At 37.8% G+C, this 25,309-nt stretch overlaps 2 protein-coding genes across 10 annotated transcripts; one reads left to right on the forward strand and one right to left on the reverse strand.

Moving 5' to 3' along the window:
- Positions 1-9,566: 9,566 nt before the first annotated feature.
- On the reverse strand, positions 9,567-12,032 carry LOC111598393 (adapter molecule Crk). Of its 6 annotated transcripts, none has more exons than XM_030224318.1 (7): positions 11,979-12,032; positions 11,738-11,743; positions 11,373-11,498; positions 11,096-11,300; positions 10,913-11,041; positions 9,902-10,048; positions 9,567-9,845 (listed from the first exon to the last, which is right to left on the reverse strand). In XM_030224318.1, the coding sequence occupies exons 3-7, from the start codon at positions 11,477-11,479 to the stop codon at positions 9,591-9,593; spliced, it is 843 nt and encodes a 280-aa protein (XP_030080178.1). In that variant the 5' UTR covers positions 11,480-11,498; positions 11,738-11,743; positions 11,979-12,032; the 3' UTR covers positions 9,567-9,590. The 6 variants fall into 6 exon arrangements, with proteins under 6 accessions (XP_030080178.1, XP_030080177.1, XP_030080176.1 ...); XM_030224317.1 differs by having other exon boundaries at positions 11,373-11,495; positions 11,979-12,005; XM_030224316.1 differs by having other exon boundaries at positions 11,373-11,495; positions 11,972-11,993.
- A 1,092-nt stretch (positions 12,033-13,124) lies between these two features.
- On the forward strand, positions 13,125-25,010 carry LOC111598392. 4 transcript variants are annotated; one of them, XM_023313608.2, is made up of 7 exons: positions 13,344-13,492; positions 14,323-14,471; positions 14,540-14,625; positions 14,785-14,943; positions 19,694-20,351; positions 20,824-21,050; positions 21,113-25,010. In XM_023313608.2, the coding sequence occupies exons 4-7, from the start codon at positions 14,877-14,879 to the stop codon at positions 24,886-24,888; spliced, it is 4,728 nt and encodes a 1,575-aa protein (XP_023169376.1). In that variant the 5' UTR covers positions 13,344-13,492; positions 14,323-14,471; positions 14,540-14,625; positions 14,785-14,876; the 3' UTR covers positions 24,889-25,010. The 4 variants fall into 4 exon arrangements, with proteins under 4 accessions (XP_023169378.1, XP_023169379.1, XP_023169376.1 ...); XM_023313610.2 differs by lacking the exons at positions 13,344-13,492; positions 14,323-14,471; positions 14,540-14,625 and adding an exon at positions 13,125-13,300; XM_023313611.2 differs by lacking the exons at positions 13,344-13,492; positions 14,323-14,471; positions 14,540-14,625 and adding an exon at positions 13,125-13,285.
- Positions 25,011-25,309: the final 299 nt, after the last annotated feature.

Raw genomic sequence — 25,309 nt, forward strand, 5'->3', positions numbered from 1 at the left:
CTACGAAACCAAGAAAGTTCACGCTTTTCTTAAAAAAACGTGACTTTTTGACGGAGACCCTCATGTTTGCTTTGTGTAAGCTTTTTAGGACCCAATCCACGTGTTTAATGTGGGATTCCTCATCTTCTGAAAAGATGATTACGTCATTGACATCAACATAGCAAAATTTGCCAATCTGCTCTCGCAGTATGTCGTCGATGGTTCTTTGAAAGATGCTTGCTGCATTCTTTAATCCAAAGGGGAGTCTTTTGAACTCGTATTTCCCCCCGTTCACAGAGAAAGAGGTTTTTTCACGGTCGCGTTCAGCGAGTATGATCTGGTGATAACCAGACTTGAGGTCTAATGTTGAAAAGAATTTGGCTCTCCCCAAATTCCCCAATATCATTGATATATTTGGCATAGGGTATTTGTCCGGCACGGTTTTTTCGTTAAGTTTACGAAAGTCCATTACCAACCTCATTTTCCTATTGCCCGCTTCATAAGTGCCCTTCTTGTCTACTACCCATATTGGGTTATTGTAGGGAGAGACGGACTTTTGAATTATATCATTCTTTAGTAGATCTTTGATTTCTTTATTAACGAAATCAGCCGCTCCCATTGGATATGGGTAAAGCTTGGTATAGATCGGTTGCTCATCTATGGTCCTAATGGTAGCCACGACTGATGTGTTATACGGCAACGTCTCGTCTGGGTCTGCAAAGGCCTTTTGTCTGGTCTTCAGCATTTTCAAAAAAGAACTTCTAACTAATGGGGATGCATCTGCTATTTGTTCAGCTAACTCATTAATTCTTTGAGTCAATGCATGCTCCCTCTGCTGGTTTACAGCAGCCTGTTCGGCTAAAGCTTTGCTGATAGCCGTCCTTATTACTTCCGTAAGCTGATCTACATCCATTCTACCTGATGGTGGGAGAACTGCACAGTCGGAATCTGAGTCGCTAGACTGCCTGCGAGGGTTTCTCTATTGGTTGAACCAAGACATGCGCAGGTCAGTGGTCGCGAAAAATAAAACGGGCCGTCAGAAGATGGGTCGAATTACGTCGCAGTTCTGAACTACGAGAACTGCATGCACAACTTCAGACACACAGAAAGTAACACAATGTAATTTTATTGACGATCTGAATGATCAATTGCTGCCACTAAAATTCCCAAAGTAGTCACTCTCACTTGGTTCTGATCATTAATTTTTTTTTTTTTTTTACATGCAATTGCAATATAAAATACTCGCTAGTCCTAGGTATTTTTTTATAAAATAAATTTTAACACTTTTTGTGTTTGAAGAAAAATTTTGGCTAGAGTATCCACTTACAAGATTCAACTAACACAAAACAAAAAAAAAATCCCTTTATAAGATCTGTCAATTGCAGCTCCCGCGCTGCTGTCTTAATTGTTGTTGGTTGTGGAGTCCGACCACTAGTTGGGCGCCAATTATATGGTTTCCAGTCCTGTGGTGACTGAAAGTTAGGTTGAGAGGCGACTGTGCCTCTTATTGCTGGCCTCGGGCTCAGACAATGAAATAAGCCATTTAACGAGCAAATGACGGAGTGAATATTTATTTAAGCGGTTTACTGGAAGAACGCTTTTTAACCCTTCTTTGAATTGTTCTTTTTTGAATAATCGAAACAGTTAATTTTATTGGTTTTTTTTATTATATTCACTACTTTTAATTTGACTTATATGACACCAATTTTTAGCATGTCCTATCAGTACGAGTTAAAACACGAGACTGATCTATATTTTTACAAATCATAGCCTCACCGGCGTAAGTAGAGTTGCCCTTGCCAGGGCTGTTCCTTAACTTGTCTAGCACCCGATAATAAGTGTTGAATAATACCTTACATTAAGTGTTATAAGCTAACTAAGTGTTATAAGTTAACTACCCCCCCCTCAAGTGTAAGGTCGTCCTCGACCGACCCAATTCCAGCGACGACTCCTCGCAAGTGCTTCGCGGACTTCTTTGCGTCGATGATCCACCAAAGAGTGAGGCCAATGCAGATTAAAGCACAGCATATGGCTCCTCTTTCGGAGTGCCGTACAACGACACATCATCAAAGTGCACCATTTCGGTTCCTTGGTCGCATATTAGCAGCGGTGACCAGCGAGTCGGTGCAGGTGTTCTCGAATGAAATCCGCAAGTCGTTCTCATTCACATTCAATACGGAGCAGTATGAGCAGCGTACTGATTCTTCGCTATCGCCGTTCAGCAGGCGCTTACTAAGCTTGCTCTTGCGCCTACGTATGTGGCGTCTGTTGAAGCTGTTGGTGCACGACGTGGACGTGGGCCTTGGCATCGGATGATGCATACCAAAGTTGTGCAGCTGCAGCGACTTGAGTGTGGCTGGCGCCGTCGATGACTGGCCGTGCACGTGCCCGTGATGGCCGTGATGACTGTGTCCCACCACTCCAGCGATGCTATGAGCCGTTACTGGACGAGTGATGTGTGTAGTCTGTCGGCGCGCTCAGCTGGCGATTGAATTCGGCCTTGCGGCGCGTCAAGTCCGTCAGGCAGTATTTGTTCAGATGGCCGTTGCTGGAGACAGGGCTCTTGGGCGATGATGCCAGATGCTGCGTATAGGCCGAAGGAGTTGCTGCTCACGCTTAGCTTATTGCCGGCGTTGTGCAGCAGATTGTTACAGTTCTTGCCGCTGATCTTGGCCGCCAGCGAGTGCGACACCGGCCGACTTTTGCCCGTCGTCGGTATCGTGTTGCTGCTGCTGCTAGCCGCCCTGTACTCCTTGTCGTCGCTCTCGCTGCGCACCGATGCTCGATACGCAGTAAATGTCTTCGTCTTGCTCTTCAGCGAGCCGTTCAGCAGTAGCTGCTGTTGCCGTGCGGCAACTGCCGACAATGCCGGCAGCTGCAGTTGACGTGACGCCGCTGCCGATGAGGATGAGGATGAGCCGGCAGCTGTGGCAGGTGTCGACAGAGATGGGCAGCGGTTGGAGCAACCTGTGGCTGTGAAACTTCTTGAATTAATGCAGTTGGCGGTGTTTTGGGGATTTCTTGACTTGGTTCTAGTATGGATGAAGAGTCGCTTGGCTCTGCCGCCGCGAAGAGTTCGTTAGTTGTTGCTGGCTGATGAGCTTCTACTGTTGGTGGTGGTGCCGTGAACAAGGGGGTTTCCTCAACGATTCCGCTTGTAGATTTGCATGCTGTGGTTCTGGCTTAGCATCCAACTATGGGGCGAATAGAGCTGTTGCTGGTTCTTGTGGACGACAGGATAAATCGTAATTTTTCTGCAGGCTTTTTTAATTTTTGGGAATTTGGTTATAAAATGTATAGTGTTGATGGATTCCTCTAGCCAAATTGATTTTAAATCTGAGGAGTCCAAAATGTTTGGGCTAACAATGAGCCTTCGCGAGAGTAATAGCAAGCATTAAACTTTGCAACTCGATCGTCCGCATTCTGTTTCTGGACAGTGTTTCAGTGTTTCAAATAAATAAATCAATTTGTGAGTTTTGGCTATCCCGAGAACTCCATTGACAGCAAATGTTAACTGGTTAAGCTGGTCTTGAACCTCAGTGTTTACTTCTATCCGTCTACTGTTGGCATTCATTAGTCGCATTTCAGTGGACCTAATCTACTCTAAATGACCGGCATCGGGTGTACCCGCCACCAAAATGTTTTATAAAAATTATGCCAAGTGGCTAAAGGTAAATTGAAAAACTATATCTAACTTATTCTAAATTGCCTAGCGGCTTATAATAAAAGGTGTAATAAAAAAAACAAGGGAGTCATCTTAGGTTGTCCTTGTGGACCACCCTTCCTTTAATGAGGACCTCGGTCCCCAGGTCCGCTTCCACGGCCTTCTCGTCACATAAAGGTGCGAGTTTGTTTCCGAGCCGTCGGTTGGACTTGACCAAAACCTTGTCACCAACATCGAAGACTCTATTCTGCCGCTTTGCGTTCTCCCTAGCTCTGAGCGTCGTCTGAGCGTTTCTGATCTTTTCTTCTATCTTTTCTTGTGGCTCTTGTTTTTTGGGGTGTCTATCATACTTAGCCCTAGCACATGTTTTGCAGTTTTGTACTATTTCCTTGGCAATTTTTGCCATCCGTGGAAAGTAGTACTCCGAGAGTACCTGCTTAACATTTTCCTGTGCAGACCTATGGGCCCTATTATGCTCGACTGTGAGGATTTCCCTTCTTTCTCAGATGGCCGTTGCTGGAGACAGGGCTCTTGGGCGATGATGCCAGATGCTGCGTATAGGCCGAAGGAGTTGCTGCTCACGCTTAGCTTATTGCCGGCGTTGTGCAGCAGATTGTTACAGTTCTTGCCGCTGATCTTGGCCGCCAGCGAGTGCGACACCGGCCGACTTTTGCCCGTCGTCGGTATCGTGTTGCTGCTGCTGCTAGCCGCCCTGTACTCCTTGTCGTCGCTCTCGCTGCGCACCGATGCTCGATACGCAGTAAATGTCTTCGTCTTGCTCTTCAGCGAGCCGTTCAGCAGTAGCTGCTGTTGCCGTGCGGCAACTGCCGACAATGCCGGCAGCTGCAGTTGACGTGACGCCGCTGCCGATGAGGATGAGGATGAGCCGGCAGCTGTGGCAGGTGTCGACAGAGATGGGCAGCGGTTGGAGCAACCTGTGGCTGTGAAACTTCTTGAATTAATGCAGTTGGCGGTGTTTTGGGGATTTCTTGACTTGGTTCTAGTATGGATGAAGAGTCGCTTGGCTCTGCCGCCGCGAAGAGTTCGTTAGTTGTTGCTGGCTGATGAGCTTCTACTGTTGGTGGTGGTGCCGTGAACAAGGGGGTTTCCTCAACGATTCCGCTTGTAGATTTGCATGCTGTGGTTCTGGCTTAGCATCCAACTATGGGGCGAATAGAGCTGTTGCTGGTTCTTGTGGACGACAGGATAAATCGTAATTTTTCTGCAGGCTTTTTTAATTTTTGGGAATTTGGTTATAAAATGTATAGTGTTGATGGATTCCTCTAGCCAAATTGATTTTAAATCTGAGGAGTCCAAAATGTTTGGGCTAACAATGAGCCTTCGCGAGAGTAATAGCAAGCATTAAACTTTGCAACTCGATCGTCCGCATTCTGTTTCTGGACAGTGTTTCAGTGTTTCAAATAAATAAATCAATTTGTGAGTTTTGGCTATCCCGAGAACTCCATTGACAGCAAATGTTAACTGGTTAAGCTGGTCTTGAACCTCAGTGTTTACTTCTATCCGTCTACTGTTGGCATTCATTAGTCGCATTTCAGTGGACCTAATCTACTCTAAATGACCGGCATCGGGTGTACCCGCCACCAAAATGTTTTATAAAAATTATGCCAAGTGGCTAAAGGTAAATTGAAAAACTATATCTAACTTATTCTAAATTGCCTAGCGGCTTATAATAAAAGGTGTAATAAAAAAAACAAGGGAGTCATCTTAGGTTGTCCTTGTGGACCACCCTTCCTTTAATGAGGACCTCGGTCCCCAGGTCCGCTTCCACGGCCTTCTCGTCACATAAAGGTGCGAGTTTGTTTCCGAGCCGTCGGTTGGACTTGACCAAAACCTTGTCACCAACATCGAAGACTCTATTCTGCCGCTTTGCGTTCTCCCTAGCTCTGAGCGTCGTCTGAGCGTTTCTGATCTTTTCTTCTATCTTTTCTTGTGGCTCTTGTTTTTTGGGGTGTCTATCATACTTAGCCCTAGCACATGTTTTGCAGTTTTGTACTATTTCCTTGGCAATTTTTGCCATCCGTGGAAAGTAGTACTCCGAGAGTACCTGCTTAACATTTTCCTGTGCAGACCTATGGGCCCTATTATGCTCGACTGTGAGGATTTCCCTTCTTTCTCCAACCGCAAATATGTCCACTACGCGATTTTTGCAATGCCAGAACTTTGTGGCTGGGTATCTTCGCACCAATGCATCTTGTATCATTGTATAGCTGATCAAGTAGCGTTTCTTATTTCCAAAAAGAATAAAACTTCGTTTTAAGGGGAAACGCGCCTCTTCTAGCACTATCTGGTTTTGAAAACCGTTCAAGGGTTTGTCTGTCGTCTCAATGGTGTTGGTGAGAGATACCTCACTGTGGATCGTTGCTGCGCAGGACTCAATTTCTTGCTCATTTATAGCGTTGAGCTGCTGTCTTGACAAGGCATCCGCAACCAGATTGTCCTTGCCAGGTTTATAGAAGATACGTGCATTAGACTCGTCAATGCGCGCTTTCCACCTTTTGATTTTCGCATTTTGATTAGATTCCGAAACTGCGAAGGTCAAGGGTTGATGGTCAGTGAAGATATTAATGTCTTTCACCCCATACAAATAGTGCCTTAATTTGGCAAGTGACCATGCAATTTCCAATAACTCTCTCTCATTGGATGCATAGTTAACCTCACTGTCCTTCAATGTTCTTGAAATCATTGTTATAGGACGACCCTCTTGAGACAAAACTGCACCTATGCCGTGAGCCGAAGCGTCGGTCGTTAGATCGAATGGCTTCTTAAAATCGGGGTACCTGAGCATTACATTCTCGGATGACAAAATATCGCGCAACTTCTGAAATGCCCTCTGCTGCACTTCAGAGAATTGAACCTTTATATTTCTGGACCTATGCTTACTGACTGTTCCATTTTCACCCTTCAGGATATTCGAGATGGGTCTTGCTATTGCGGCGAAGTCCCTAATGAAACATCTGTAATAACTTGCGAGGCCTAGAAATGATCTGACCTCGAACAGCGTTTTTGGTTCTGGATACTCCTGTATTGCCCTAACCTTTTCAGGATCCGTCGTGGTGCCAGTGCTGGTGACTACGAAACCAAGAAAGTTCACGCTTTTCTTAAAAAAACGTGACTTTTTGACGGAGACCCTCATGTTTGCTTTGTGTAAGCTTTTTAGGACCCAATCCACGTGTTTAATGTGGGATTCCTCATCTTCTGAAAAGATGATTACGTCATTGACATCAACATAGCAAAATTTGCCAATCTGCTCTCGCAGTATGTCGTCGATGGTTCTTTGAAAGATGCTTGCTGCATTCTTTAATCCAAAGGGGAGTCTTTTGAACTCGTATTTCCCCCCGTTCACAGAGAAAGAGGTTTATTCACGGTCGCGTTCAGCGAGTATGATCTGGTGATAACCAGACTTGATGTCTAATGTTGAAAAGAATTTGGCTCTCCCCAAATTCCCCAATATCATTGATATATTTGGCATAGGGTATTTGTCCGGCACGGTTTTTTCGTTAAGTTTACGAAAGTCCATTACCAACCTCATTTTCCTATTGCCCGCTTCATAAGTGCCCTTCTTGTCTACTACCCATATTGGGTTATTGTAGGGAGAGACGGACTTTTGAATTATATCATTCTTTAGTAGATCTTTGATTTCTTTATTAACGAAATCAGCCGCTCCCATTGGATATGGGTAAAGCTTGGTATAGATCGGTTGCTCATCTATGGTCCTAATGGTAGCCACGACTGATGTGTTATACGGCAACGTCTCGTCTGGGTCTGCAAAGGCCTTTTGTCTGGTCTTCAGCATTTTCAAAAAAGAACTTCTAACTAATGGGGATGCATCTGCTATTTGTTCAGCTAACTCATTAATTCTTTGAGTCAATGCATGCTCCCTCTGCTGGTTTACAGCAGCCTGTTCGGCTAAAGCTTTGCTGATAGCCGTCCTTATTACTTCCGTAAGCTGATCTACATCCATTCTACCTGATGGTGGGAGAACTGCACAGTCGGAATCTGAGTCGCTAGACTGCCTGCGAGGGTTTCTCTATTGGTTGAACCGAGACATGCGCAGGTCAGTGGTCGCGAAAAATAAAACGGGCCGTCAGAAGATGGGTCGAATTACGTCGCAGTTCTGAACTACGAGAACTGCATGCACAACTTCAGACACACAGAAAGTAACACAATGTAATTTTATTGACGATCTGAATGATCAATTGCTGCCACTAAAATTCCCAAAGTAGTCACTCTCACTTGGTTCTGATCATTAATTTTTTTTTTTTTTTTACATGCAATTGCAATATAAAATACTCGCTAGTCCTAGGTATTTTTTTATAAAATAAATTTTAACACTTTTTGTGTTTGAAGAAAAATTTTGGCTAGAGTATCCACTTACAAGATTCAACTAACACAAAACAAAAAAAAAAAATCCCTTTATAAGATCTGTCAATTGCAGCTCCCGCGCTGCTGTCTTAATTGTTGTTGGTTGTGGAGTCCGACCACTAGTTGGGCGCCAATTATATGGTTTCCAGTCCTGTGGTGACTGAAAGTTAGGTTGAGAGGCGACTGTGCCTCTTATTGCTGGCCTCGGGCTCAGACAATGAAATAAGCCATTTAACGAGCAAATGACGGAGTGAATATTTATTTAAGCGGTTTACTGGAAGAACGCTTTTTAACCCTTCTTTGAATTGTTCTTTTTTGAATAATCGAAACAGTTAATTTTATTGGTTTTTCTTATTATATTCACTACTTTTAATTTGACTTATATGACACCAATTTTTAGCATGTCCTATCAGTACGAGTTAAAACACGAGACTGATCTATATTGTTACAAATCATAGCCTCACCGGCGTAAGTAGAGTTGCCCTTGCCAGGGCTGTTCCTTAACTTGTCTAGCACCCGATAATAAGTGTTGAATAATACCTTACATTAAGTGTTATAAGCTAACTAAGTGTTATAAGTTAACTTATATATTTATACATATTCTCCAAATTTTTGTTTCCGTTTAGTTTTGATATAACTCAACACGCTAAACTCTAAGCCTATTTTTAGTCAACTAATCCAAATGCATATCACAAACAAAAAAAACTCTCACGCCCTCTTATCTCAAACTTGGCTTTGCTGGCCTTGATCTTGGCTGCTGACCTTGATCTTGGCTCCACGCGTCGCCTCCACCCTTATCTCAAGCTATTGTTGCTGAGTCATCACGTCCTTATCTCAAGCTATTGTTGTTGAGCCACCACGTGATCTTGAACAAAATTGGCATGAGATGTAGGAGTTATGTTTGTTGTTATTGTTGTTAAGTCATCACGTGACCTTGAAAAAAATATACCAACTGGATATGACGTCACTTCCACTTCAAAACAGACTTCCGCTCCAAAACAGACTTCCACTCCAAAAAAAAAAAAACCTTATCTAAAGCGGATATGACGTCACTTCCGCTCCAAAAAAAAAAAACCTTATCTAAACCGGATGTGACGTCACTTCCGCTCCAAAACAGACTTCCGCTCAAAAACAGACAGTTCCTTACTACTATCGCTTGCATGCGTTCTTATGTGTATGCATTTATTATTAGTAATGCATGTATATTATATTAAAACATCACCACTTCGAAGGGGTTTCTTAGCCGAGAAGTCTCCACTCGAGCACTATTGTTTCTGCTCGATTTTATTATTAGACCGAATTTGCACACACATTTAATTCATGTTAAACCAAATCCAATTTTTTGCAAGTATGTTATGTATTTAATTTTTGTATTTAAAAATATTTAAAATTAACCAGTTTTAATAAACTGTGTACCCCATTTCCCAACCATCTTTTTTTAATGCTCTATGATTAATCAATATGTTTAATATTTTAACAATTGGTAAACATCACTTAATTGATATAATATTAATATAAATTCTTAAGCTAAAATACTAAAATATAAGATAATTATGATTGAAAATTATTGTTGTTGATCCACCCAATCGTTATTTAATCGAATATCCGGAGAATTATTGGTTAAATCACAATCGTCAACAAATTCGACGTGCGTAAATGGAAAATGACCTTTTCGTCCATTAAGCTCTCCTTCCCATTGCCCATTTATATTGGTTTTAGTGACTTTAATGATATCCCCTACTTCCAACTTTAGCGCCGTTTTATCGTATGCATTAGGCACGCGAGACTGTTTGACTCGAGCTCGAGCTGGCAATTTGCGCTACCAATACGTAAAAAGATTTTAATATAATAAATAAATCATAATCATATACGCACGTTTAGGTCTGTCCTTTTTAATGTACTAAACTGGCTGGATGACACGGTTGGTGATTCGGAACTGCCCCCTGTGGAACGTGCCGAACAAGCGCTTGGGTTTAAAGTAGCTGCATGGTCCATACCATCTTCGTCCAATGATTCGTCGTACTAAATCCAAAATACATATTTAAAAATGTGGATAAATTGTCGCCTACGAAAATTATTAATGTTTGTGTTAAATTTGCTTAAGTAACTGAAGAATATCTCTTAAAAATAATTTTATAAATCCATGCTTGCTGAGTTGACAATCTGAGATAAAATTACCCAATTTTACAGATGCATCATTATTGTTCCGCTCCAAAGATACATGTATACATTATTTTCCTCGACCATTGCGGCGTGATATATATATGAATTTGTACAAATCAGAACTCACCGTTAACAGAAAATAATTTTCATCATATAACTTACTAATATACTACGATTAAATCACAACCGACTGTAAAATATTCGTTCTCAGTTTAAAACAGCTAAATTTATAAACAATGTCTTCTGAGTGGCCCCATCCTAGTTGTAAGACTAATCCCCTTATCATTCATATTATTATATAACGCTAAGCGTTCCGAATATATATTATCAATTTCAATTAATACTATTAACAATATGTGGTTTATACAGTTTTATAATAAGAGTCAGTAAGTTTTCCAGGCTAACAATTATTTATCTGCTCTATATATTATATTATGTGATCCTCCGGTAAGATGTAGTAAATCAGAAACATAAAAATTGTCCAAATGTCTTAGTTTTTAACAGGAAAGGTGTATTACGAAAAGCGTATATTAAATACTATTTAGCTTGGCCTTAAGACTTTTGAACATATCTCTTAGTTTCTTCAATTTAAGAACTCCTAAATCGGCTATCAACACTTAGTTTCAAGATAATGCTTATTCCTTAGGTTTAAAAATTAATAATGTTTATCTTAATACGTTAATAACGGCAAATTCAAAGAGAAGGAAATTAAAAAAAGCTTACGCGTTGAACATAGGGAACTGGTATTTGCCCAACTAGACCAGTGGAATTGCGGGCTGTCCACCATTGCTCTTCATCTTTTCGAATTACCGTGAGAACTTCGCCTCGTTGAAACGGTAAATCGTCTTGATCCTAAATGTGAAATAGTATAGCCCATATAATTTAAATTTCTTTCAGTATACTTACGCTTCCAACAAAATCAAATTTGCCGATAACTTTTTCATGTTTTTTCTGCGCGGGTCGCTTCAGTGGTGTGGTGTCCAAATAATGCAGTGTGTAGAAAGTTAATAACTTAGGAAGGTTTTCGAAAGACTGATCGCCTATACGGTAAACTATTTGGTCCTGTTGTTGCACCTTGTTTATAATGTAGTTACTAACTTTAGTGTCTTCTCTTTAATTAAGAAGAATAAAATACAAAGGATAAGCATTTTGAATGTGTAATATAAATGTTTTTTTTACCCACCTAACGCAAAGGACGTAATCGCCTTCAATTGAATTGCTATCGCGAACCAAAAAAACTCCTCGTTCCCTCTCATTCATTAATACTTCGGTTGCATCTTGTCGAGACATGGAACCAAAGTACCAGCTGCAACATTTTCATATAAATATTAAGTAAGTTTAGTTGCGCTTATAGTTATAGTTAAATAATAAAATGTATACAACAATATATGTGAACAACAATATCGTGCAGAATCACTGGTTGGGGGATCGGATTATTCATTATTGAAACCAATTGTTCTTACCTGCTATTATCAGATACATCAAATGTATCCATGTTGAATCGAAAATTAATTCGGATTATTCATTATTGAAACCAATTGTTCTTACCTGCTCCTATCAGATACATCAAATGTATCCATGTTGAATCCAAAATTAATTCGACTTTTGTTCGATTATATATATATATATATATACGCCTATATATATATATAGGCGTATATATATATAAACACACACATATATATATATATATATATATGTATATATATATATATATATATATATACATATATTATTGCAACTTTAATTCTTTTTTCTTTGAGCGTTCTCTTTTTATTTTACTTCTTACGGATGTTCACATGGAGTATCGATAAGACTAACAAAGTTTCGGCTTATCAACCGATTAATGCAGCCCTCTACGATAGTTATGGACATCATATGAAGAAAAACGGAATACGATGAAATACATAATATATACATATATATATATATATATATATATATATATATATATACATATATATATATATATATATATATATATATATATATATATGTATATATATATATATATAAGCTTATCAACCGATTAATGCAGTCGTCTACGATAGTTATGGACATCATTTGAAGAAAAACGGAATACGATGAAATACATAAATATATACAGATATATATATATATATATATATATATATAAAAGTCAAATTAATTTTGGATTCAATATATATATATATATATAATATATAATAGTATATATATATTTAGATTTCGATTTATATGCATCGCATATATATATCGTATATTATAATTGTATAGCACTCAATGTATCGGTGTAACAGAATTCGTGACAATTAATCGAGACCAGTCTGTAAGCTGGCTTAAAATCGATACGATAGTCTCAATGTATATATTTAGATTTAGATTTATATGCATCGCATATATATATCGTATATTATAATTGTAAGCACTCAATGTATCGGTGTAAGAGAATTCGTGACAATTAATCGAGACCAGTCTGTAAGCTGGCTTAAAATCGATACGATAGTCTCAATGTATATATTTAGATTTAGATTTATATGCATCGCATATATATATCGTATATTATAATTGTATAGCACTCAATGTATCGGTGTAAGAGAATTCGTGACAATTAATCGAGACCAGTCTGTAAGCTGGCTTAAAATCGATACGATAGTCTCAATGTATATATTTAGATTTCGATTTATATGCATCGCATATATATATCGTATATTATAATTGTAAGCACTCAATGTATCGGTGTAAGAGAATTCGTGACAATTAATCGAGACCAGTCTGTAAGCTGGCTTAAAATCGATACGATAGTCTCAATGTTTTTCTCACATATCTAGTGGCTACGCCATTTTGTGTAAAAGAGAAAAATTGAGAAACGCAAAAAAGGAGTTTCTTTGTGTTAATAATATAATTCTTGATAATTTTAATACTTGGCAATTTGAGTTACAAAGTGCGGTGCAATGTTAATATATTGACGGTGTATGAAATACGTGGCATTAATACGTGCAGATTTACTCATTCTCATGTACATGCAATCTATGTTAATATTCTAATGTGTATGTACATATGTAACTGTATACATGCAAAGAAACTTGTTTGACGTAGATATACATTTACATAAAGGTATATACATAAATGGTATGTGGCTTGTATGCATTTTCAAATACAAATGCATCATTAAAAATTTAGTTAGCTAAAAATATGTGTATTTGTGGACATAATGTATTTAATGAATGCAATAACGATTTCTATTCGAGAACTGTGGCCATTGAGAAAAAATTTGGATTTTAAGTTATTGTTACAAACTACCTGATTTGTAGTCATGTATAGGTATGTACATAAATATGATACTTAATACAGAAATGCAATGATTGCATACAGGGCATTTATGTATTAAGTTTGTTATTTTTTCTACAATTATACATTTCCTCCGTAAAAAAAGTAATCAACTAACAATTTATGGTAATTGTTTTGGGCTATTGCGCAACTTACAATGCTTTTCGTAGTTGTTGAGGCCAATAGTTGACAAAACTTGACCTAAAACGTAGGTTGGTTTATAGAAGTATGTACATATGAAAAGAGGATGAATGTATGCCAGTGAACAAGTTTGGAATTCGATGTGCATTTTTTATCGTGATCATATAAAACACTGTATTTGCCCAATTTTTTGAAGAGCCCAACAATATTAACATTGACTTAAAAGTTTTACAACTTATTCACATGTATATTTTATTATATTTAGGCATTTGTGTTAAGTCTAATTAAATTTAAAGAGCATGAATAAATATAGCATATGGATATAAAGAGCCTGATGTTACATTTTTAGATGAGAAATAGTTGAAAATAATTATAATTTTGAATATATATATATATTACATTTATTCTGCAAAGCTAAAAAATTAATATTAAAATTTAAAATAGAAAGTATGTTTCTATATGTAGCACTATATGTATTTTGTGATTAGTTCGCAGGTTAATTTGTTATTACAGACTATATTATTATTGACAGACCAATATAGGAAGAATCAATATTAAATAGAAACATCCTTAAAGCTATAAACTCTTCTAAATAGTTGAAAAAAGTGAAACTTCAATTTCATAGTTACTTTTAATCGTTTATTTTAAATATCAAAACTATATTGAGTAAATATATTCATCAGTTCAGTTGTTGAGAACTCAAAGAACGACACGTGTACGTATTGGTCAGTTATTCCCGGGCCCTCTTAATCGATTGCTGACTTTCTTAACAGAACGCAACGTTCATATGAACAGCTGAGCAAATTAATAGAACCACCAAAATCACTCAAAGGTAATTAAAAAAAAAACTGAACAAACGGCAAGCATCGTTCAAGACCGACTGAACCTCATTGTTTATAGATACAGAGATAAACCTCAGAAGTTAACACACGGAAAAAGCTTAATCGGATCAACGCGTCTCCCTGATCAAGAATATATCTCATATGGTTTGTCACGTCTGCTTTGGCATGTTGTTTATGTTTTCTAAAAAACTTATGATTCGAATTCTCGATAGGTTTCACTGTATACAAAAATAAGCGTTTATCAATTTTTGAACATTTTTTTTGAAACATTTAATTTGATGTTACTTAATTTTTCATTGACAGGTAAATAAAGCATCAATTATGCCACATTTATCCTTAGCTGTTTACTGTTGGTAAAACGAATACAAGTCAGCCACTAGCTATATTCATCCGAGATGTCAACAATAAATCGGCGGATAAAAGTTAAATTTCGATATACTGAACCCATAAATCAGAATGAAGGCAAGTATATGAAGCTTTAAAAATGTCGGCAAAGTTAAAGGGCAAAGAAGTTTGATTGACTGATATCATTAGCTATTATTATTTCAGCTTACGCATTTTGTATACCCTTATCTCATTAAAAATGGTTTTGTTAAAGTGTATCTAACATGCAGAATGAGGCAAAGCAGACCCCATAAAGTATATGTATTCTTGATCAGGACGATAAGCAGAGTCGCTTGTCCGGTATCGCTCTGTCTGTCCGTATGTGTCAACGCTTCGATGCCAACATCTATAAGAGTTAGAGACTTAAAATGAATTTTTTAGAGATAAGTGTATAGCACGCGCAAATCAAGTTTGTTTCAAATAATCGATAACTGTTCCCGTTTTATTGATTCGGTTAAAAACATGATCGAAATAAAGTTGTTAAATTATATCGTACACTGTTTTGAAATTAAAGCCTCAAAATGTTATATTCAGTTGTATGTACATTTTATACAATTTTTGTTTTTGTTATATTTCGGATGCCGACTCCAAATTCTTTAAAATTAAGTTCAATTGCAAAAAGTGGCAATATGTGAAACTAAGCTGAGAAGAACTCTACTAGCATATGTAGATCATATGCTGAAAATTTCATTAAAATCCATATAATTCTAGCTCTTAAGACGTCCGAGTTATAATTTATTAACTGCATTTCAATCATGTTTTTATTCGATAACAATTAAATGCGAATAGTTATCGAATATTTGAAACAAACTCGATATGCGCGTGCTATACATGATGAATTATTAGCTGCTACTTATGTTAAAATTTGCAACTGCTCGCGTAAGCACTGCAGTGGTTGCGTTGGTAGAGGCGGCGCTCGTATGCAGCTAGGTCCGAGATTCGAGAACGCTGGGGATGAAAAATTTTTTATTGTTTTATTTTATTTTTTTAAATTATGAAGTGGCGGTGTAGGTAGAGTTGGTGCTCGTAGCGCAAATAATCCGGGTTTGAAACCTGGTCTCGCAATGTCGTTTTTTATTTGTTTTCCTTTTTTTTGTTTTGAATACTCGATACAAACTACGGAAAATATTAAAAAACTCAGAGGACTGAGATCAGGGTATCTCCTAGTCGGGCACCCCGACTTACTTGTTTTAATTATGAAGTGGCGGTGTTGGTGAAGCTGACGGTGTCCTAATGTCTGGTTTTAATCCTTTTTTCTTTAATGCTTGGTACAAACCATGGAAAATATTAACAAAAACAAGTAAGCAAGCTGTAGTTGAGTGCCCGACTAGGAGATATTTGCTAATTGGCCAAATTTCATTAAAATCCATATAGTAAAAGCACGTGTCAAGCAGCGCTAATCGCAGTCTTTATCCTATAGATATATACATAAACATATATACAGTGGAGCAATAATGTCTTCGTACAGCAATAATTGTTTTCTTTGGCAACGAATAAGTGATACAAGATGGGGAAAATTAAAAATTTTAATTTACAGATTTATTAACTAATATTTTAACAACAATTAGGAAAAAAAAATAATATCAATATTTTGCTTAGCATAAAAGTTATAACTAAACAACCGCAAGAAAACGCGCTTTTGGCTCCAATAGTCTTCGTACAACGTACTTTCCTAGAACTTTAACTGCAGACAAAAAGCTAAAATGATAACGGTTTTTTACGAAATTTTGCTTATGTATTTTACGCATAGTTGCGAAATAAATTCGAAGTAATTTTTATGCACATTTAGTTGGCGAGTGGACAAAAACTGATTAAAAACGCCAGGAAAACATTTAACAATTGAAGAACGCCATATTATTTTAAGTATGCATGTTAAGCAACAAAAATCCTATTCGGAAATTGCGGAAATAATTGGTCGAAGTAGTTCTACAGTACAATCTGTTATTGGAAGGTTTAAATATAAAGAGCGAGTAGAAAATAAGCCAAAATCAAGACAACCGAAAATTTTGACAAACTCGGATCAGCTAAATATAAAACGAATGGTATCCTCAGATCCATTTATTAGTGCAAATATGATAAGTGCAGAGCTTTTGAAGTCATCGAACAAGGAAGTGCACCCAGAAACTATTCGAAAAGCCATAGTTGCTAGCAGGTATAAGTCGTGCACTCCCAGACGAAAACCATTTATAAGTAGCGCTAATCGTAAAAAACGTTTGGAGTTTGCTCATCAGTACAAAAATCCACCAATAGAGTGCTGGCGTCATATATTATTCTCAGACGAATCAAAGTTTAATATATTTGGATCAGATGGACGACTGCTTGTGTGGAGAAGAGCTGAAGAGGCACTAGATCCAAAAAACACAATTAAGACAGTAAAGCATAGTGGTGGTGGTGTGATGGTATGGGGTTGTATGGTTGTATCGAGTGTTAAAAAAAAAAAAAAGAAAAATAAGAGACCGGGTTTCGAACCCGGATTATTTGCGCAACGTGCACCAACTCTACCAACACCGCACACTTCATAATTAAAAAAAAAAAATAAAACAATAAAAAACTTTTCATCCCTACAGGTCTCGAACCTCGGATCTAGCTGCATACGAGTGCCGCCTCTACGAACGCAGCCACTGCAGTACTTACGCGTGCGGTTGCAAATTTAAACATAAGTAGCAGCTAATAATTCAGCACAATTCAATCGTATTCCTTTCGAATAGAAAAGAATACACGCATTTGAATGTATGCACACTTATAGGAACAATGCGTGCGCGTGGCGCTGCTGACATGTGCTTTTGCAAATTGGCCAAACGTTTTGCTTAATAACTTCTGTTTTACTTAATGTATTTTAATGAAATTCAGCATATGATCTACATATCCTATTGGCTTGGTTGAGATGCAAACGCCTTTACATAATAAACTTAAATTTTAAGAATTTTGGGGAATTATACAAAATCCAACAAAAATCAAAATTGCATAAAATATACATAAAACTAAATACAAAATTCTAGCTCTTAAGACGTCCGAGATATAATTTATTAACTGCATTTCAATCATGTTTTTATTCGATAACAATTAAATGCGAATAGTTATCGAATATTTGAAACAAACTCGATATGCGCGTGCTATACATGATGAATTATTAGCTGCTACTTATGTTAAAATTTGCAACTGCTCGCGTAAGCACTGCAGTGGTTGCGTTGGTAGAGGCGGCGCTCGTATGCAGCTAGGTCCGAGATTCGAGAACGCTGGGGATGAAAAATTTTTTATTGTTTTATTTTATTTTTTTAAATTATGAAGTGGCGGTGTAGGTAGAGTTGGTGCTCGTAGCGCAAATAATCCGGGTTTGAAACCTGGTCTCGCAATGTCGTTTTTTATTTGTTTTCCTTTTTTTTTTTTTGAATACTCGATACAAACTACGGAAAATATTAAAAAACTCAGAGGACTGAGATCAGGGTATCTCCTAGTCGGGCACCCCGACTTACTTGTTTTAATTATGAAGTGGCGGTGTTGGTGGAGCTGACGGTGTCCTAATGTCTGGTTTTAATCCTTTTTTCTTTAATGCTTGGTACAAACCATGGAAAATATTAACAAAAACAAGTAAGCAAGCTGTAGTTGGGGTGCCCGACTAGGAGATATTTGCTAATTGGCCAAACATTTTGTTGAATAACTTCTGTTTTACTTAATGGATTTTAGCATATTTATCAGCATATGATCTACAAATTCTATTAGTTTGGGAGAGATGCAAACGCCTTCACATAATGTCCCTATTTCCAACTGAACTTAAATTTAAAAATGTTGAGGAAATTTGGAGCCAGTATCCAAATTCCAACAAAAATCAAAATTGCGTAAAATATACAGTGGTTCACAGCTTATTTCAACCAGCACCTTAAAAAACGTTTGTTGAGCTATAAAATCTAAACTATTGGGGATATCCCGAAAATTTAAATACATGTTGTTAGTGTGATGTTTAAACTAATATAAAATCAATTCATTTATTTTTTAGATATTTTTTCAATATTTAATAATGTTTAAAAACTAAAAAATGAGAATAAAACAGTTCCGAATATTTGAATCAAACTAGATATGCGCTTGCTATGCACGGACCTCCAATAAAATTTCAGTGTCTAGCTCTTATAGATGTTGTGATCGATACATTCACACAAACTGACAGACGGACGGACAAGTCTCAACCGAATTGTCCTCCTCAAGAATATATACACTTCGTAGGGTCTGCCACGCCTCCTTCTGCTGTTACATACATTTGCACAAAATGATACCCTGATTTCCCATTATCAAATCCTAGTCGGGCACCTTGTTTACTTGATTTCAATCTTTTTTGTAGATTTCAAGAATTTACAAAATCCGCAATTTTCAAGAAAACAAATGATAGTTTTTCTATACCTGCCAGATCTTCTTTAATGGTTTTTGGTCCAAACAGTTGAGGGTCAATGATTGATTTCTTCTCTAAAGATTAAAATACATATCTTTTCATAGTAACTTTAAAGCGATAATTTTATTCATTTCATGTAATAGTAATTTAAGTAAATTTAACTAAAAGTAATTTAGTCGTTAAATTTTTATTTTCTAAATACATTACTGTAGACTATACAGTAGTTAAAATAATATTTGGCAAATAATACACTAACATAACTTTCAAGTTTGGTAGCCCATACACTCTTTCACTTCATTTATGTGCATAAAAAGCTATTTATTCGATCAATCATAAATTTCCTCTTAAATATATAAATTGCAAATACTTTTCTGGCTTGGCAACATTATAAAGTAACGTTATGTTAATAAATATTTATTATACATATATTTATTTTTATTTTTACAGACATTGCTTTAAAATGTGGGCGTAACGCTCTATTAGCCTTCAACTTTCTGAATGTATCTCCACTTTCAAGGGCAGGCAAGGAGCGTAGCCAAGCAGTATTAAATGCCAAATTATCAAATTCAAAGAAGTCTGAATTAATATGTATCCAGCAGCCTATTAATCCTGCCAATAATCCGAATTGTAATACTCAGCGTACGCATGCGGTTAAAAGTTTGTTAAAAAACTGTGAAATCAGCAGCCAAGCAAACAGCAATATATTTGCAACGCAGACATCGATTAAATGCAACATCCTTCGGAAAAAGTGTAACATGATTATTGCGTTTTTAGTAACGTTTTCCCTTATATGCTCATCGCAATCGATATTAGTGGATGAAGACGATGTAGTCGGCATTGCTAATGGAGACCGTTTGTCTGCGATCTCTAATAACACGAACTTTCGAACAGCTGGAAAATCAATTTCCAGCAATAGCACGGCTAGTAGATCCGCAGTTGCCGTAAACGGATATCTCGACAAATTGGACAATTTGGAGCGAAGCGTTGCAGCTGTGCTAATTAAAGTGGCTTATGGAACAACATCCACAACTAAACGAAGTATACCCGATAACAGCTACATTTTGGGCCTCACCACTGTCGCGACGCCACTTTTAACTACACTCAGGTATGTCAATATATTGTAGAACGTTTATTGGGGCCATGATAAACCTGCTGAAAATATGCCTTCCAAACTTTATGGTTGTCAAGTGAGTTACTGCTAGTGCTTATACTTATTAAATATAATCTAAGTTACCAAGTACCCTAAAGATTGACCACTTTGTATAGCCCTAACTAATAAAAGAAAAAAACACTTTTTCTTAAGCTTAAGGTCGCTAACGATTACAACATTCTTAATTATTTTTTGTCTTTCTGAATTTAGCCCTGTTTGTCAATGTTTTTCAATGATGAGTTTCTTATAGCGCAGCAACTGGCGTGCTTTTATTGTTATGTAATTATACAAGAAACCTCTTATGATTAAAGCAGCAGTTTTGGCACCGTTCAGTGATTCATCGGTGATTGCCGACTAGAGCATTTTTGATTAACATAAGAAGTTAATTACGTTGCAACGTGATTAATTATTTATTTCAATTTTATAGGTACCAATCGGCTAATCAAGCCCAGCATAATGGAGGTCGCCATAGAAACTATGAACTAGACTTGGAGCGCGATCATGCGCTGCCCACTTCAGCTCCAAACGCTGATATATTAAAAAGTAATAATAATCCCACCTATCCGAATCCAAATCGTCATCACAGCATCAGCAGTCATGATAGAGATCGTCATCGACATACAATGCAATACAATTCAACGCCAATGCCATCAAGTAATTAGATTATGAATTTAATATGAATTTAATTAGTATTAAAATGTTCTCTTTTTCAATAGTTCCTAACTTACTAAAGAAAACCAGCGGCCAACCAACTATACCAATGTACCCTGGAGATATTCCGTCATATTCGCCACCATCAAGATCATTTTTTACTCCGCCATTACCACCGGAATATCAAAATCCATTTGCCGACAAACCCACATTACGGGGCACTAATAACGAAGGTCTTGTATCGAATACAGTGCAATTTAATAACAGGCGTCCAATACCGCCACCCAGCTTGATGCCCGGCCATGAAAGAATACCATTTCGTCCGCCCGATTTGGCAGCATCGATTGGTAACGAAAATGGAAATTCAAACGACAGCTACGTCACCAGTTCCGTAGAGCTGAAAAAGTCACTTATCGCGACCAGCATGCAGGGAGCATTTGACGTTTCCGGCGATCGTAAAAAAGCACTCAATACACCATCTCGCAATGGAAATGATGCAGTTGTAGTTGAAACACCTGATCATAATAATAATGCCAACAATCATAAAACACAAGAAACCGGCACTTCTAATGACAAAGAAAATACTAATAAAAGACAGGAAGTATTACCGAATATTAGACGTATACTGGGATCAAATGGTAAGAAAGGTGACATTCCTGCCGTTTTGCTGCGGCACGTGACACAACGTCCCATGGTCACCTACCATCAGCCACCAGCATCGCCGATTGTTTCAGTTGATAACGTTGAAGCTGCAATGGATAGTAGTAGCATCAGCAGTATGACTGGTGATAATGGTACATCTTCCGCTGCCAGTCCAAATATAAATAAGAGTAAACAGTCGCCAGGACAATTGGATTTGAATAATGCTGCTACAAAAAATTCGCTTGGAAGTAATTTTAGTCAGGCAGCAGTTACCACACCATCCGCTGCAGCTGCAGTTGGTGAGGCAGCTGCTACATCATTTACGTCAGCAACAACAAACGCAAGACCAACTTTGAAAAGCAATTTAGTAGCAGGTAAATCTGATCAAGATGCTGGCATAAAAGGAGTCGTAAATGGGGAAGGAAATGATGTGGGCGCAGCTGCTGCTGCAGCAGCATCTGCACATACCACATGGACTTGGGCATGGAACATACATATATATCTCTCAGTCGTACTATTCACCATATTAGCAGTCTATTCGTTTTACAAGCTTGTTACCTATAACAAATTAACACATCTATTCGCACAGTCATATTTTGTTTACATACAACTTATACTAATTGCAATTTGCATAATGCGCATAATTTACTTGTGTGTTGATGCATACAATATTCATGGAACATTTCCAATATTTGTCGCAGAGGTTTTGTTGAATTTGCCGTCAACATTCTTGACCGTTGCATTTGCAGTGCTAATACTATTTCTATTTCTCAAGTCTCTCAATCACAAAAATAATCGGTATTCAGCGCTAGTCCGGCCATTAACCGTCGTTGTCGGTTGTGGTGTTCATGTTGGACTTTGCATAACTTTGCATTATGTCGAATCGTATACACTACAGAACCATCATATGTACTATCAGCAACAGCAGCAACAGCAATACTTTCGTCGTCAACAGCAGCAACAGAACCAACAATTTCTACAGCAACCGCAATCACCGTTTTCAGCTAGCCCATCAAGCAGTTTGGCAAATCCGCCTCCTCCTCGTGTTCTGTCACTGATATGCCAAATAATATATATTTTCATTTGCTTTAGTTTGGGTCTACTATATCTGTATTTATATCGGATTCTAAAGCGCATACTAAGAAGCAAATCACAAAACTATATACATGGCTATCAAAATTTGTCCTATGCAATTCATATTACAATCGCAACAGCGTTGCTTTTTGTTTTATTAGCTGTTCTACAAATCTTTGGCGCTATTTGCATCTCAGCAGCGCGTCCTTTGATGAGTCAAGCTAATATTGTGGAAATTGATTGGATGCAGTGGGGCTATCAGTTTTCATTGCGTCTGATCGAGATTGCAATCATAACTCTAATATCCTGGGTGACGGGCCTAAAAACAAGCGTTGGTAGCAATGTCAATGCCGCCATATCCATCAATAGCGATGTTCGTATGGTTGGGCAAGCTACTGGTAGCTTTGGTAGTGCCAATGCCACCAGCAGCGTAATGAGAGAAAAGCATGCTGCTGCTACCCACCACAATTCACATTCAAATGTTGCAAACTTCTTCTTGCCTTGTACATCAAGCTCCAGCCAGGAACAGTTCGAAACTGATTATCCAGCCATTTGCAATGCAAATACTAATTTACATACGTATACAATGCGTACAGGAAAGCTTATCTATGATGATAGCTATGCTCTAAACTCGTTGGCGGGACCATCGGTGGCGTCTCCAAGTGGCGGTAGCACCGAGTATCAGCTGCAAGAACCTATGTATCAGAGACCTTACGATACTGGCTCTGTAAGAAGTGCTATCAATCATAATATTACAGCTGAATATGGTACACAAACATCTAGATACCATCATATTCATCATAATCAATATAAACATCAGCACAACAGCCGCGTGCATGAACCGACGTCATATATGAGCGCGGATTATATGACCGATTCAACAACCGATCATTACGAGAATCCAAATTTTGATTTGCGCACTAGTTCAACAGGTGCTGTCGGTGGGATCGGAGTTGGAGCCATACAAAAATTGGCCAAAAATACTGTTAGCTCTGGATCAGCATCTGGATCAGGTTCTGGGTCCGGTTCCTCCGGTACATCACAGCAGCAAATGCTGCTATTGCAGAGCGATAGCTGCTATTCAGAGCCATTACATGAGAATTCCAACTATGAGTTTAATAATTTTGAGCGGCCAGTTTTCAAAGAAAAATCGATTGGTAATGGTTCACATCCAACCGATGGATGCTGGCCAGAGAGGGAGAAAGACGGGCGCAAGCTTTCAAAGAGCCGGGATCGAAAACATGATAATAACAGTCAGCTCGATACGACAAATGAATATCCAGAACGACGTAGCTCAAACTCAACAAATTCATGTTCCTCATCAAATGGTATACGTTATACCAGCTATAATGCATATGAGAGTGGTGGTCATTACAATGGTGTGCGGAAAAGCGGTACATTAAGCAACATTGCTACTGGCTCGAAAACGGTTGCTGGTCAGTGTGGAGGTATCAGTATAGAAAATGGTCATGGTCCTGGCCCAGGCACTGGTCGTGCAATCACCGCTATGCCCGGCATTAAACGAGGGAATGGTGCTCAGACATTAGCACACACCGAGCGTTCGCATTGTTTTCAAAGAAGTGGACGTGTGAACACCGTCAATAATAGAACCTTACCATCGAATAACTTTGAGTTAGCACCGGGCGCTTGCAATGAATTGGCGATAAAGCAACTTCAAGTGAAGCAACAGCAGCAAACACACCACCATCCGCATCAACATCACCAGCTGCATTACAATCATAACAATTCCGAAGAGGAAGATGAGGAAGAAGATGAGGATATGATATCAGGCAACAATGTCGAGTGCACCAACTTGATAAGTAATAATGAGCATGGATATTGTATAGCAAGCGATAACAGCATTACGACAAACAAAACTCCACACCTGCATGTACAAAATAATACAAAAGACCTAAAGACAAATGTTTCAACAACATCAGGCGATGCTGAATCACCTTCATGCGCCGCGGATAGTACGATTGTTGCTGATCAGGGTTTTCTGCGCTTTCGGGGCGTCAATGAAGAACAAGTGGAGGTCGGTCTTGGCAAGCCAACAAATGGGGTTCATCAGCCAAATCGCAGCGCATCTCTAATATGTAGTAATATTAACGGCATCGACTGCTAAGCAAGTACACTTCATATATATATATATCTATTTATATATACTCTCATCGACACCTGTCGTCGCTGCCGCCCCTTACTGCCAATTGTAGTTAATTCAACACTTTCTACTCTCTTTAAACTTGTGATATACATAGTAATACATACATTACATTAATATATATATATATATATATATATATATATATATATATACATATATATATATATATATATATATATATATATATATATATATATATATATATATATATATATATATATATATATATATATATATATATATATATATATATATATAAATGCATACATACATACACAATACGAAAATTTAAAAAAAAAAACTTTAGTAACTGTATTCATATTCCTACAAATTAGGCAAAGCTTGAATACAATTATGAATATTCAATATATATTATTTTTAG

The sequence above is a fragment of the Drosophila hydei genome, unplaced genomic scaffold (genome assembly GCF_003285905.1).
Source record: "Drosophila hydei strain 15085-1641.00,03,60 unplaced genomic scaffold, DhydRS2 tig00000541-arrow-arrow-pilon, whole genome shotgun sequence".
Taxonomy (NCBI): domain Eukaryota; kingdom Metazoa; phylum Arthropoda; class Insecta; order Diptera; family Drosophilidae; genus Drosophila; species Drosophila hydei.